The sequence below is a fragment of the Trichechus manatus genome, unplaced genomic scaffold, assembly GCF_000243295.1.
Source record: "Trichechus manatus latirostris isolate Lorelei unplaced genomic scaffold, TriManLat1.0 scaffold00361, whole genome shotgun sequence".
Lineage (NCBI taxonomy): Eukaryota > Metazoa > Chordata > Mammalia > Sirenia > Trichechidae > Trichechus > Trichechus manatus.
The window spans coordinates 366,371-381,518 of record NW_004444297.1 but is presented as its reverse complement, the minus strand read 5'-3'; the positions used below and the strand labels follow the sequence as shown (position 1 = coordinate 381,518).

Sequence of the window (15,148 nt, the reverse complement as noted above, 5' to 3'; positions counted from 1 at the left end):
ATCCCTGGATCTGGTGATAGGGGTAGGATCCCTCTCACCCAAACTACTTGGCTAAGAACTGGAAGTTGAATTTCCTATAGAAAATTAAGATATTTCTGGAGGGAGGGGAAGGTGAATGGAAAAGACAAAGAGAAAATATCTACTAATGTTACATACTGTAGTACACATTTTATAAAAATACACACTTAGCTATAATATAAATTTGCTATGGGTGTATGTATATAAGGAGTTCCTGGGTGGTGCAAACAGTTAACAAGTTCAGTTACTAACTAAAAAATAGGAGGTTCCAGTCCACCCAGAGGCACCTCTGAAGAAAGGCCTGGTGATCTACTTCTGAAAAATCTGCCACTGAAAACCCTATGGAGCACAGTTCTACTCTGACACACATGGGTCACCGTGAGTTGGAATTAACTTGATGACAACTGGTTATATGTATATAAAACCATGGAACACCGAATTCATGTACATCAAACTGATAAAGATGGACTCCCGAGCAAATTGTAAAAATGATAGATCTAAATTTTCAGGTAATGATAAAATGAGATTTTAATTTCGTTAGTAGGTATTTTTATAGGAATACTATATTCAAGTATTAAATATCATTTTATAAATTCTAAAGAGATACAAGAAGAAAGAGAAAAGAAAAACTGGCCAGTTTCCTTACATCTGAGTTGAATAACTTGTGAAAGAAAAATATAAGGAGGTTATTGTAAATCCTTGCTTACAGTTCAATTTCAGGGTATTAATATGGGGCTATATCTCTGAATACTCTGATATGATATTTTATTTGAAAATAATAGTGAAACTGCACTAATTGTTAAGTATAAAAAAGAAATTGTTACAACGTCAGATTAACTAAGCAGTAATATTCATCAACATCCCCGTGGTGTTATAAAATTTTATAATTTTGCCTACACCATTATCTATAACATCAGCATCATTTTATATATCAGTACTCTGAGACTCAGAGAAGTTACATGAATGCTCTGAAGCCCAATAAGTGGAAAGTACTTCAATAATGACATAAACCTGGCCATTCTAAACCCATAACCCATACAATACATTTTTCACCATATCTAAAATATTAGCGAAGATATATAAAACTATCATTCATATTCCAATTATTAAAATGTGTTTATCAAAAGGAAAGTGATATAGATATCGTCCAAACTTCAATGTTGCATAATTTTATCTATTCTATGTAATCTATTATAAACTTAAGGGATCTTCATAATTAGAATCGGTGGAAGTCATAGAGAATATAATTACATTTAAGGTGCAATACTCAAATCTGAGAAAAAATATAAGTGGCTTTCCACTGAATATCTCATTTTAGGTGTGAAATAAATCTACCTTTCTTTGATATTTCACAATCTTTGGAAATGCATCAACATACTGTACATTCCCCACTGCCACATATGATAGATTAAAGCACTTGGGAGCTTTTCTAGGGTGTCTTTGGAAATGTGTAGCGCGGAAACATTCCAGTGCTATTGGGTAGCTTAACAGGCTCCTCAGCTCATTTACATGCCCTTCTTTTGTAAAGAGTTGCCTTAGGAACTCTCCAACAGAAGTCGATTTCTACAGTTTTCTCCAAATAGGACCCACATAATTACTCATTTTAGTCATTGCACTGGAGCAGGAATAACGTGCCTCAAATTTGACTTGTTTCTGATTCCCATAGTTTGGAGACCAAAAACCTAGTAAAAACTGCTAAAAGTGTCAGATCCATTAAAAAGCAATCACATGCAATATTGGAGAGGGGTGATGGATATAAAATAATTCTCCTCATTATCCCAGAGAAGGATGGATTGATTGATTAAATTTAGACTTTGTAAAATGAAGTATGCATGTTACAATTTAAAGATAATTATTAGATTAGAAAGAGAAAGAATAACTTCTAAAACAATAAAGGGGAAAAGAGAAACTAACATTCATTTAATCCAACAGAAAGCTAGAAAGGAATTTGAGCTGATACATGTCTATTGTTGTGGGCTGTCAAGTCGATTCTGACTCATAGTGATCCGACATATTTTGAAAATGTAGAATTCTATCCTGACCATTCATGGACATGGTGCATATTTCTTTCCCCAGGCCTACCTGGGTGGCAGCCTGGCAACAGGGCCTACTCAATTCACACTCAATTCTGGGTAAGTTTTATAAAGCTGCCCCTGTACTTCTTGCACCTAAACCTTCCAGATGAAAGGTTTGGGTGAGAGTAGGGAATGATTGAAAAAAAGGGCAAAGTTATAGTTTCTGGAATGGAACTCTCAGGTTTTGTGGAGGTGGAGAAAGAAAAACAATTCACCACCTAGAGCTGTACAGGGGAGGGAGGGACATGAATGACTTCTCTCTTTCAGAACTGCCTCTGGAACCTTCCTCTCCAAGGAAAACACTCTGGGGTGGTTCTCCCAAACTGTTGCAAATGTCTTACATTTAACTGACTGATGGATCTGCCATTCTCAGCCAGACTGCTCTGACCATGATTTGGCCACCCTGCCCCTTAACCTTTCTGAGAAGTCTAACAGAAACAGCAAGGGATGGCTCCTGTACCTACCATGCAAAAAATCTCCAGATGTCATCCCCAACCCCACTGTTATTCCATGTAGTGGACTAATGCCCTGCTGCCCAGCTGATGACATGGACAAACAGAGAGATTGGCTTGAAGTCAAGATGGAGACATTCTGCACTTGTGTTCCCAGATCGACTTAGGTACCACTTGTTGTTGTTATTAGGTGCCATCGAGTCGGTTCTGGCTCATAGTGACCCTATGTACAACAGAACAAAACATTGCCCGGTCCTGCACCATCCTCACAATCGTTGGTATGCTTGAGCCCATTGTTGCAGCCACTGTGTCAGTCCATCTCGTTGAGGGGCTTCCTCTTTTTTGCTGACCCTCTACTTTACCAAGCATGATGTCCTTCTCCAGGGACTGATCCCTCCTGATAACATGTCCAAAATATGGGAGACATAGTCTCGCCTTCCTTGCTTCTAAGCAGCATTCTGCAGCTTTGCCTGTTATTTCCATTGCTTTAAGGAAAGGACGTTTGATCTGTTGTCCAGGGATAACTTCTTGCTGGTTGCTCTGCCTGCTGGGGTGGGGCTTGGGGGGAGTAGGACTTAGCGACTCTTGTCACTTTTACAAATCTTCAATTCCCTCCACACTTGCCCTCCTATGCCTGTAATTTCCATTTCAATCTTTACTCCTGACATCTCTCATTCCTTGGTTAACACCTCAGATGCTGCTCTACCCAAGTGTCTTCATTGCTTTGAGGGTTTCTTTCTACTTTTATATTTTTAACTTCAGTTGTATCTCAGCAAGGCATAATGCAAACACATAGACTTGTCTGCCAACCTGAACTCATTAAATTTTAATTTATTACGTTGCTGTCAATTTGATCCAGAATATAGGATTATTAATTATGAGCATAACTTGTGATATAGGTGGTTATAATTGGCTTTATCTTCCACCTTCTTAGGAATGTTATGCTGCTGCTACTACTGATAATGCATTTTCAATGTTTTTACTGAGTACTAAGTATGTTCTGAGTAATTTACATATAGTTTCTAATTTTTTAAAACAAGATGGAAAAATTGTGGCTAGAGGAGAAAATAAATTGTTCAAGATCATGAAATTTGTGTCAGAGCCTGCATTGTCATCAGGGCTGTCTAAATACGAAGGATTTGCCTTCTCTATTATATCACCCTCCCTTTTCGGTGTGTTTAGAAAGTCACTAAGCCATAAAAATGACCCGAGGTCGTGTGTTTAAAGCCAAAATCTTGGTAAGTCCAGGGCACCTCTCCAAAAACGCTTGCCTGGATTTTATTGTAAATACAAGGCCATTTCAGATGGTCTCTTCTTTTCGCAAATAACCTACTGAAGGGTCCTTTACTTAATGACTTCTAAAAAACTTAACAATAAAATTAAACCTTCCTGACTTGGTATCTTCTCACACACCGCAGCTAGAGGATTGAGCATTTTGGTCAATTTTTCACTCTGTGTGCAGACAGTAAGGATTGTTCTGCTGTGTTTTGTTGCCCTCTTAAATGTTCCCTTAATAGTAGGTTATGCCATCTGACGGGCAATTTGCCTTTGCACCATTTTGCTTGTCACGATGCTTCCCCTAACATTAAGTAGCTGCGACTAGAAAAGGGCTTCTAGAGGTTATACAGCTCAATAGAATGCCTGTCCTTTTTTTCTTACTCCCCATTACACTTATGCCCTCCCTCATCTTTCCTTACAAACTCACTGGGGACATTCCAGCAAGAAATGCAAATACTCATTTTTTTTTTCCTCCTACACTGTTCATTTTTTTATGGCAGATTAAAACTAATGGATAGAGAATAAACAAATAGCATCAAAAAAGAAATTTTCTTCTCTGTCTAGTGGTAAACAACTGCTCTGTTAAGGAACTGGGGCTATTTCTACCAAAATAACAAGTCAAATGTATTTTTTCAAAACTAACTCTGTGTGTGTGTGTGTGTAAATGTGTGTAGTATGGATAATCTTCCCCATGAGAGTCTAGCCAGAAGGAAAACATGAAATGCTTTTCTAACAAACTACCTTTTTCTTGGTATACAATCACAACACGAATAAGCCCATGACACCATTTAAACTGGCATGGGTTGAGAGATGTAAAAATGCAATTTACCCCCTGTGGCACGTCCTTGGCAATGTGTGATTACATCCTATGATGTCATATCTACGCTTTAGCAGACTTCATACCTGATGAAATTATTGTTTGTTGTTTTAGGAACATACTCTCTTCGTAGCTCTTACACGTCAGTCTTTTATTTTTGCGTAAGATGTGCCTCTGATTGGTACAATAGTAAATATGCTTTTTTTTTTTGTAATTACTGGGTCACATTTTAATTCCTGAATTTTACACTTCAGCATGAATATTACCAAATGGTGTAAAATAAGTACAGTGATATTTTTAATACACAATATATGTTTTATGTAAAACTATACTTCATATCTACATAAACAGCCTATGTTGTCCAAACATAGTCCAAAATTAAAATTAAATACAAAATCTTCAAAACAGGAGAAACTGCTTCAGTTTAAATGATTCCAGGAAACATGGACCCAGTTAACTTACTCCTCTAAAAATAGAACCTCTTAACTCATGGCTTCAATTTATTTTTAGAAATTTATCTGCATTAACTCTGTAATAAAGCAGCTTTCATATTACATCCCTGTTTATACAAAAGCTTCATGTGCTGTATGCCGATTCTGAAACTTAAGTAATTTTTTCGTGGTCTAATGGCTTCCAGATATTAAATGCTGCTTCATTCAGCACTACTCTTTGGATCGTAGTCTTTATCAATTACACTCTAAAACTTACCTGCTGCTCTGGAGGGAGAGACGACTTCATTAATGAAGCAGAAAATGACTTCAAAGTATCTCTCACAGTCTAGCCAATTGAAAGCACTCTGTTCTACCCACCCCCAAGGTCCTAGTACTACTGGACTGATTTTGGCATAGCTTATCTAAAAAACAAAAAGGTTATTTTAAAAGAACTGTCCATTTTGAATTCAGCTTGCTTTATTTATTATTCATCAAAATACATAGTGAAAGTTACTTCCCTCCAATTACCCAAAAGGCTAATTTTTGTTACATTTTCAAAGAAATATCTAAACAGCTTCACTTTATTTTTTATTATAGCTGACTTTGTTTTCCTTATATACATCAACATAAGCATTTATTTCAAAACAGGCAACTGAAGGAAAGAATATCATGGCCAGAACCATTATGCAAGTAATGTTATAAGCTTTGCAATTGAACTGTTACTGTTGTTTCTAATATGTATCCCTGGAAAAAAAAAACTACATTAATATTATGTTTTCAACCTGTTTCCTCCTTCAAACCATCTCTCAAACTAAGACTTTTCTTGCTAAGAAGCTATCACCCAGGTTCTGGTTACTAAATTTTTTTCCAAGTTTTTGGGAAGTCATTTTTACAGAACTAAATCCTCCAAGCTGATTCACTGAGCATCTTTTGTTACTTATTGTATACTTTTAAGTTGACATGAGAAAGTTTTTTGATTCAGATGTTCTAGCTCATTAAACATTTACAGAATTTTAATAAGATCACATGTTGCGGGTCTCTTAGTAAAGATTTATGAACTCAGATGAAGTATTTTCCTGGGGGATGGTCCAGCTTCTTTACCTTCATCTTCTGGATAATCCACTAAATCAATCCCACTGCTACCATTTGGACTACTTGTAAGATGGGATGAAGTAAATTTGAAGCCACCAGATGTTTTTTTCTGAAGGTCTGCCTTGTCTTTATTTACTTTTGTTTTTTTCACCTTCATCACTTTATCACAACGATTTGGAAACTGGTCTTCTGGCTCAGAAGTTTTCAATGGTGGCATAATTGCTTCTCCTTCCTCGTTATCTTCCTTAAAACACACTTCTTCTCTCTCCTCAGAGACTTTGGCACCTTTGCGAAGCGTTTTATTATATACTATAGAATGTAAATTCTTCCGTATTTGACCTTGTCTCTCTTTCTCTTGTTCATATTTAATCTTCAATCCTTTGAATGTCTGAACATATTCAATCGATTCAACTGCCTTATAAAACTTTTCAACTATATGAGCAACAAGAGACTTAACATTTTCCACTCTTATGTATTCAAACAGCTCAATAACAGCTGAATTCAACATATTGTACCGAGTCCCGTTACTCAGAAGAGCATTTATGACTGGCTCAAAAAGATTTCCCTTGATGATGTAACGATTATAAAGTTCATCTTTACGGCCAATCATCCTTCTCATAAAGCGAAGAGCACACAATACCAGGAAAGTGTGCTTTGAATTCATGAGGAGCAAGACTCTTCTTAGCAAGTCTTTTTTCAAAATATAATTTTTTATGTAATATGCGTGATGTTGTACACAAAATGTGAGCAGCTCTAAAATTACGGCAAGCAGTTGTGCTGTTTGATAATTATTGGGGCAATTTTTGCTAGATCCAACTGTATCATCCTTTTCACATTTGTCTTCTGAAGTGGTGGCCAAAAGTGGCCCTATCAAGATATGCATGCAATGTTTGTAGAAGAAATTTAGAAATTTACTTCTTTCAGTTTCATTAGCGGCAGCCAGCATGTTGTCTGGATCAAGTAGAGAACGAAGAAGCCCCATTAACTGAACAGCACCTCCTAGCTCAGGATCAGTATCACAGATCATTTGTTCGATTACTATAGTAATGAAAAGGTTACCCTCTTCGCTGTGCTGGGCTTCTTGCATTATAAATCTTCGGATCATAGATGGACTATGCTCTACTAGATAAACAAATATATTTGTAGCAGCTGACCTTATCTGCAAATCATCCACGCCTATTACATTTTTAAGAGCAGGAAGAATTCCCAATTGTGTCAACTTTTGGAATAATGCACTCTTGCTTTGAGGTTGTAATGTCTGAGAAAATGCACAGAATTCCTTTAAAAAAAACACCAATTCACATCGTTTATCATCAGCTGTAGTCTTAGCTGCTAACTGTACAAAAACTTCAGACAACAACTTGTCATTGTCCTGCAGTAAGTTGACTATCTCAACCTTGTTGAAGAAAATAAAAGTACTAAGGGTAGAAAGTCTATTCCCTTCAAACGTGGATGGTACAGGCAATAGGATATCGTGAATGTACTGAACCCTGTGGGTCTGATGTATTTTTTGCTTAAGTTCAGAGTCTGTTATTGGTATAACTTCCTTGAACTTTGCAACTTGGGTCAAGAATTCCCTATGCCTTTTAGGCTGAGCCAAAGCAGGGTCGTATTCAAGGCATCCCACCACATCCATGATGCACTCATCAGAAAACATGATCTCAAACAGAGATGACTTGTTGAGGAATAAGATTCCTTTAATAATTGCATGCAAATGGTGCAAGCCTTTAGTGTTCCCTAGAGTCTCACAAGTGTGGAACAACCGCAGTAGTTTTTTAATATAGCCCTCACTTTCCAAGATCAGAGCCAGCCTTTCACTACGGATAGGTGAGGGAAGAACTGAGTTAACTATGTCAGCAATCTGTTTAAGTTTATTGAGTTCACAATTAGGCAGGCGAACCAGAGCACTGGTATTTGGGATTTCATCAAATCGTTCTTCTGATTCATCCAAAAGGTTTTGTGTGTTTTCAATGGAGGGGTCTTTACCTTGAACGCGGCAAATGTCTTCCCAGATTGCCTGACAGCCAGCTCGATCCTGGAAACTTAGCGCCAGACCATGGTTCTCGGCTTCCGACCAAATAATCAATGACCCCTGATATTTCTGATACGGTGTGTACGTTTTTATCTTTGACTCCAAGATCAGGGAGCCAGTGAACTCGCAATGAACTAGCAGCGACAACCCTTGCTGCTGCTCCACGTAAGTGGATGAGATCAACCCGGTGCCTAGGTTGTCCCATTTCTGGTCATCCTTCAGGGTATAGACTTTCACACGGCGCCGCCTGAGCGCCATGAGTGCCTTTGGCCTCGTCTCCGCGGCCCTGACTACGCCGCGTGCCAGAACCAACGGTGGTAGCCTTAGCTACGGTGACGGTAGCCGAAGCGGCAGGAACGGAAAATCGAATCAGAAGATGGCGGAGGTAATCAGGGTCCACCTGGAGTCCCCACTACCTCTCACATCCCCCACCTCGTGCACCTCCAGCTGCTTCCCGCCCCCGTATTCTCTCTCTTAATATGCGTTTAAAAAGTGAGTCTCTGAATATGCTCTAGACGCTAGGAGAGCTTCATCCTGGCAGGATTTCGATTTCCCCAGGATTCTGTCCAAAAGCAACGTAGTTGCATTACCTGCTTGAAGTTACAGAAAGACTTTCCATAGCCCAGGAAATAAATCCCCATGTTTGGTAATACAAGGTGCCGCCAAGTTTAGAATTGTAGCTTACAAATTCGAACCAAGAGCATTATTCGTTCCATAAGGGGTTTTGTCCCCCAGAAACATTTTCACTCATCAGGTGTTCGGGGGTGGAGACTTAGGACCTTGGACAAATCTTAATCGCCTATGTCCTGACCAAATCCATACCTGGCAGTCTATGTCAAAGAAAGGCTGGTCCAAAAAAAGAAGCAGGGGCCAGACCATTAATAGCAGGAGTCTTAGATCTCAGCTTGGATTTTCTCCATGAGGCTGGGCCTATGTCTGTGTCATTCACTTAGCCATCCATGGGGGATCATGTTACAAGAGTTACAAGAGTTGGTCAACCCCTTTGCTTTGTTCAGTGCAGCCTAAAGCTCCATCCTCTAGCACAATGTGGAATAAAATGTCCTCTAATTTGTCCAGCCCATAATCACACTAGTCATTCTTAGGGAAGGAGTGGGCCAGAGGGAAACCGTGAGTTGAATTAGCCAAAAATGTGTATTGACAATCCCAGATCAATTGTTTTCTTTCTTTTCTTAATAATGATAGTAATAATAACCACAATAAATAAGTAATGATACTTGAGTGCTTATTATTATTAGAAAGAAATTTAATAACCTAATTGATCAAGTCTAATACTGGAGTGTTTACTATGTTCAACACACTATGACATTTTCTTGCTTAGTTTTAATTTTGATATAGTCATCTTTTTAACATTAGGAAACAAATTTAGAGCAGTTAAATAAATTGCCAAAGGTCACACAACTAATAAGTTGGGGAGTTCTGATTTGAATACATGTCTTTTTTATCCAAAAATTGGTTCTTTCAGCCATTGAACTATGCTAGCCCCTTCTTTTTTTGACCTTCATTTCACTTTATGTCACATTCCTTCCATCTATATAATTTGTAATCAACACAAAATTATCAAGCCAAGATGAAAGTCACACACTTCCTCCTTTAGATCCACATCTGTGTACAGCCAACCGAAAAAATAGAAGCTTGGATATGGCAACTCTGTTAAATATAATTTTAATAGTAACCAAGTTGATTTTTGATGTAGCAGCAACTTTTGCAGTTTTCTTTTTAAAAAATATTTTCCAAACATTAACCCTATTATAGCAAGGGAAAAACTGAGAATTGGGCCACATCAAACTCATTTGGACTTGAAGAGTTCTATTTGTAACAATCACTTCATTTTACATAGCATTGGAAAAGTGTGACAATTCTCAAGTAGGGCACAGAAAAACTCTTCCACACACCTTTCTTGCAATGCTGCCTCCAGGAGATTATATTACAGGAATATTACCTGGGACAGTACAGTTGAAGCATTTGGGGAATTGAATGCAAATGACAATCATTTTCTGAGAAAATCTAAATCAATGCCAGGATACTGTCTGTTTAGGAACGTTTACAAATTATAAACAATATTTAAGTGTAAGAATTTATAAATGGGGAATACAAGTAGTGATAAACGTACTACTTAAGAAGTCATATCTTCTTTCAACGGGAGGGAATGCGTAAATATACAATACTATTAATGACATGCATGCTAATGATTCCATTTTTGTTCTTTGCTGTGGTTACATTAAAGTTTCTATCAGAATCAGTTATAACACTGCCAATTCTCTGAATATGCCCTCAGGTTCCGTTCTCTTAGAGGCATTCAGCACAAATTTAGGTGTTCTCACAATTTTATCACTGGGAGTTCCCACGGGCCAATTAAGTTTCCTTTGTCTTAATTAGGTTAACTAGAGTCTCTTTACAATCCAAAACAGCCTTAAGTCTAAATTTCTCCTTGCTCATTCTGCAATCGTTTCTTTCAGTTCAAGTCTTACTTGGTTTGAGAAGTACAGCAACGTCCTTTTTTACTCCCTTAGTTATACCTACATGAGAGTATTACTTTGTTGTTGCTGTTGCTACTGTTGTTATTTCACAGGAAGGAAGGTAGAAGGTAACATGAATACCGTCTGGCCCAAGGCAACTGCCATGTTCCCAGAGCTGTGTAAATCCCTTTTATATGCATTATTTATTTTCTCATTAAATCCTCACACAATAATGGCCTGAGGAAGATATTATTGCTACCATGTTAAACAAGAAAAACATTTGAAACTCCAAGTGAACAGGCACTTGGTTCAAACCCCTGCAGTAAGTGATGATGCTAAGATTTGAAACCAGGCCTGTATAGTTCCAACTCTCCACTTTGCTCTGCCCGGTATGCAGTGGTCTCTCTCAGACTATACATACCCTGTCGTAGCAGATATTTACAATGATGCAATTTTTATCCTAACCATCACTGCTAGTTTATGTTTCCCCATTTTGTTCGTGAAGGAAAATCTTTGAGACCAGGTCAAAATCAAAATAGGTAGATTTAGTGTCAAGGCTCAGAATCTCTCTCCTGTTTTGGATGCCTGCCTCTCTCCTGCTTCCTCCCCCTGACCTGAGGGTAATAAGAGGTAGTTCTTGATGACTCTGCCCTAATAAGAAATACCTTTAGGCAAGGATCTTGTAATTCATCCACGTTTTATGACCACAAAGGGCTTACTTTATACAATTCTTAGACTTATTTTAAAAGATAGTAAAGGAATGAGTCACACGTTTCAGAATTTTAAGTATAAGTAATTCTAACAACTTATATACCTACAGAACATTTACATTTCTAAATATTCTGTCTGTAAGAGGAGAGGGCATTTCTTTCATAGTGGAAAGAACAAGGTGGGGATTTTTTATTTTTTCAAGTAGCATTAAAACGGAGTTATTAAAATGTATCTATTCTAACATTTTCAAATCTGAAATCACTAGTGTAAAACGCACACGCACGTACTTCTCTACAAGTTCTCCGGGTAATTGATTTCACGGAGTGCTGTCTTTGTATGTCTCTTGGGAATATCTGAAACCCAAGGCAAGCAGGGTCAACTCCATCCTTCCCGTTGCTCAGGTCAAAACTTTAGAGCTATTCTTGACTTTTCTCTTTTTATTACTGTCTACATTCAGTCCTGCCACTGAATGGGTTCAAACCACCAACCTTTTGATTAGCAACAGAGTGCGCTTAACTGTTGTATCACTGGGGCTCCTTCTATATCAGGTACTGAGGATAAAACAGTGAATTTGAAATTTGTGTCCATTCCTTTATGGAACAAATAGATTTATCAGGAGATATTTCTAATTTGCAAGATACATATGAAATTTCCCTTCCTGTCCCAACGGCAGTCATTTGCTCATTCTCTTCTTATTGACAGTGACCAAGAAAGTATCATTCTCCTATTTTAGGCTTTTCATTGCATGAGAAAAATGAGTCTTTGTTTTTATGCTTTGTCAACTATTCCTTCTTCATCCTTGGGTGAAATCTCAGCTTTTCCATCTTCATCATGTATTGAAAGAACCCTAATTTTCTAGTATTAAAATGTCCTGTCCATTTCAAGCTTCTACTGGAGTCATGTCTTGGCCAAAGCAAGGCCACAGCCAAGCCCAGAGTCAAGGAGTGGGAAAGTATGCCCCACTGAGAATGGGGGGGTTGCTGTAAAGGATGTGGGTGAAGCATCAGGGACGTGTTGCTTACACATGCTTGGACAACAGGTATAATCCTGGACTTTCCTGAGCACAGAGGGATGTATAAAAAAACAAACAAACAAACAACTCATTGCCATAAAGTCAATTCTGACTCATAGCGACCCTACAGCACAGAGTAGAACTGCCCCATAGAGTTTTCAAGGCTGTAATCTTTACAGAAGCAGACTGCCACATCTTTCTCCCAAAGAGCATCTGGTGGATTCAAACAGCTGACCTTTTGGTTAACAGCTGAGTGCTTAACCACTGTGTCACCAGGACTCCAAGAGGGGTGTATTGTCCCCCATGCATAGAATGTTAGAATGTTTGAACGTTTATTTTCTCGGCTGAAAACATCATCCTCTTACGTGTGCTTTGAGGCACTACCAGCTATCATTTTCTTGGCGCCTCAGAGGTAAGAATCACTCTAAGTATTTTCTGGGCTCCACAGGCAGCTTCTGACAGCTCTAGAGGGTTCTCAGGTGTGTGCTTGACTTCCTTCAAAAATAAAAAAAAAAAAACACTGCTGTCAAGTCAATTCTAATTCATGGCTATAGGACAGAGTAGAACTGCCCCATAGGGTTTCCAAGGAACAGCTGGTGGATTTGAACTGCTGACCTTTTGGTTTGCAGCCATAGTTATATTTAGAGAGAGAGAGACACGGGGGGTGGCCTAGAGCACCATTTTCCCGGAAGTCCCTCTGGACATATTTTTGATTGTCATTACCATCAACTCGGTGGCAACGGGTTTGATATATATATTTTTTACCTTTATGTTTGGTAAATGAATTTGCTTATTTAAGAGGTTTTTAAAATTATACTTTTCAGTATTGTAAACAAAAGTTTGATTTTTTTAAATGATTTTAGTGTGTAATTCAGAAATGCATTTCTATACCACTGTGCCAGCTCTCCTGCCTAAGAAAGTGAAAGCAGATCGCCTAGCAGTAACAAAACACAAATGGTTATTTTGCAGGCAGAATGAACCAGATCTTCACACTTTATGTAGTAATGTATCCGAAGCCAATACCAGCCAATGTGTTTAAGAATTTCCCTTACTTATCATCAAAATAGTTTTTTTCCTATTTCTGACTCAATCCAGTTCTCTCATTGAACATATTATATTCAAGACATTCCTTTAAATATTAATAGAATGAAGGCAAAAATGAAAATTATCTTTTATGATAGAAATATATAATGTTATGCTAAATAAATGAAGATGATTTTTATCACTAAGCAAAAATGTGGTGGTTTTTAACTCCAAATTTTACCCATTGCTATTACTTATATAACATGGTTGTAGGGTAATCAGGAAGCAGACCGCTAATGATATTCCTGGTGATCAAGCTAAGACGAGGAAGTAACAGTCTATCAGCATAGAGAAAAGAAGCAGATCTACGGAATTTAAAACAAAACTCAGAATGAGTCTAGACGTAACTATGTGAACAAAGAAAAAGAGGAGAGCATGGCACTGAAAGTCAGAGTGGAAAATACACAGGAGGTAAAGAAAGCAACACTTTCTCCCTTTTTTCCATAAAACCAAATGGGACTAATCAGGCACCGCAGTCCAGGGCCAAGGGCTAGAAGGCAGAAGGGGACAGGAAAGCTGGTGATAGGGAACCCAAGGTTGAGTAAGGATAGTGTTGATGTGTTGTGAGATTGTTAACCATTGTCATAGGGCAACGTGTACTAACCGTTAAGTGAGAAACTATTTTCTTCTGTAAGCTTTCATCTTAAGTGAGAATAGCAGCACAATTGGAAGAGCGTAGTTGATGTCACTGAACTGTGCATGTAGAAATTTTTGAAATGGTATATATTTGGCTATGCATATTTTCACCAAAAAAAAAAAAAAAAGGTCGAGAAGGGAGAGGGTTGACATGTTGTGGGTTTGTTAACCAATGTCATAAAACCACATGTGTACTATTGTTTCATGAGAAACTATTTGTTCTGTAAGCCTTCACCTGAAGTACAATAAAAAAAAAAATGTCCAGATAGTGTGTTACAGAGTAGAAGTGCTCTAGAGGGTTTTCTTGGCTGTAACCTTCACAACTGGGCCATTAAGCAACATCATGATAAACGGAGAAAATACCGAAGTTGTCAAGGATTTCATTTTCCTTGGATCCACAATCAACGCCCACGGAAGCAGCAGTCAAGAAATCAGACAACGTATTGCATTGGGCAAATTTGCTGCAAAAGACCTTTCTTTAAAGTGTTCAAAAGCAAAGATGTCACTTTGAGGACTAATGTGTGCCTGACCCAAGCCACATGATATATTTAGAGAGAGAGACACGGGGGGTGGGGGAGGGAGGAGAAAGAGATGGTGAGATTTCTAAGTCTATATATATCCTGAATGATGTTCAATTCTATAGTGGAAATATTTCATTATTTAAAAAAAAATTAAATCCCACCTCATTTTATTCTTAAAATTTGTTACTTCTGTATCCAATTTCATTCGACAGGTTCTTTTTAATTTTTTTTTTTTTTAGGTTCTTTCCTAAATTTCTTTCTGCCTGTGAATAATGAGGTTAACCAACTTGCCCTAGTTTCCACAGTGAGTAAACATTCTGAGTTTTGATTTGAACCTTGAGTTTTTGACTACCTGGAGTCTGGTAGTCAGACTCAAGAAACTGTGTGCTTAAGCTCTTTGGTACACAGTACACCACCATTCTATCTTTCCCTTCTTTTTAAATAGATACTGAAGTTGTTATATAGCTAAGTTATAAAAATTAAGTTAGAATCCTAAGCATTTAGGAGAAGAGA

General features: G+C 37.9%; 1 protein-coding gene across 1 annotated transcript; it reads right to left on the bottom strand.

Moving 5' to 3' along the window:
- Window positions 1-6,122: 6,122 nt before the first annotated feature.
- On the bottom strand, window positions 6,123-8,453 carry LOC101345692 (serine/threonine-protein phosphatase 4 regulatory subunit 3B-like). Its single transcript, XM_004390942.1, has 2 exons — window positions 6,956-8,453; window positions 6,123-6,796 (listed from the first exon to the last, which is right to left on the bottom strand). The coding sequence occupies exons 1-2, from the start codon at window positions 8,451-8,453 to the stop codon at window positions 6,123-6,125; spliced, it is 2,172 nt and encodes a 723-aa protein (XP_004390999.1).
- Window positions 8,454-15,148: the final 6,695 nt, after the last annotated feature.

Bases quoted from the DNA above. Each gene is read 5' to 3' on its own strand.
- LOC101345692 (XM_004390942.1), bottom strand. From the start codon at position 8,453: ATGGCGCTCAGGCGGCGCCGTGTGAAAGTCTATACCCTGAAGGATGAC. The intron at 6,797-6,955 runs ATAATTATCAAA...TCCTGGTATTGT, and splicing joins ATCTAGCAAAAATTGCCCCA to GTGCTCTTCGCTTTATGAGA.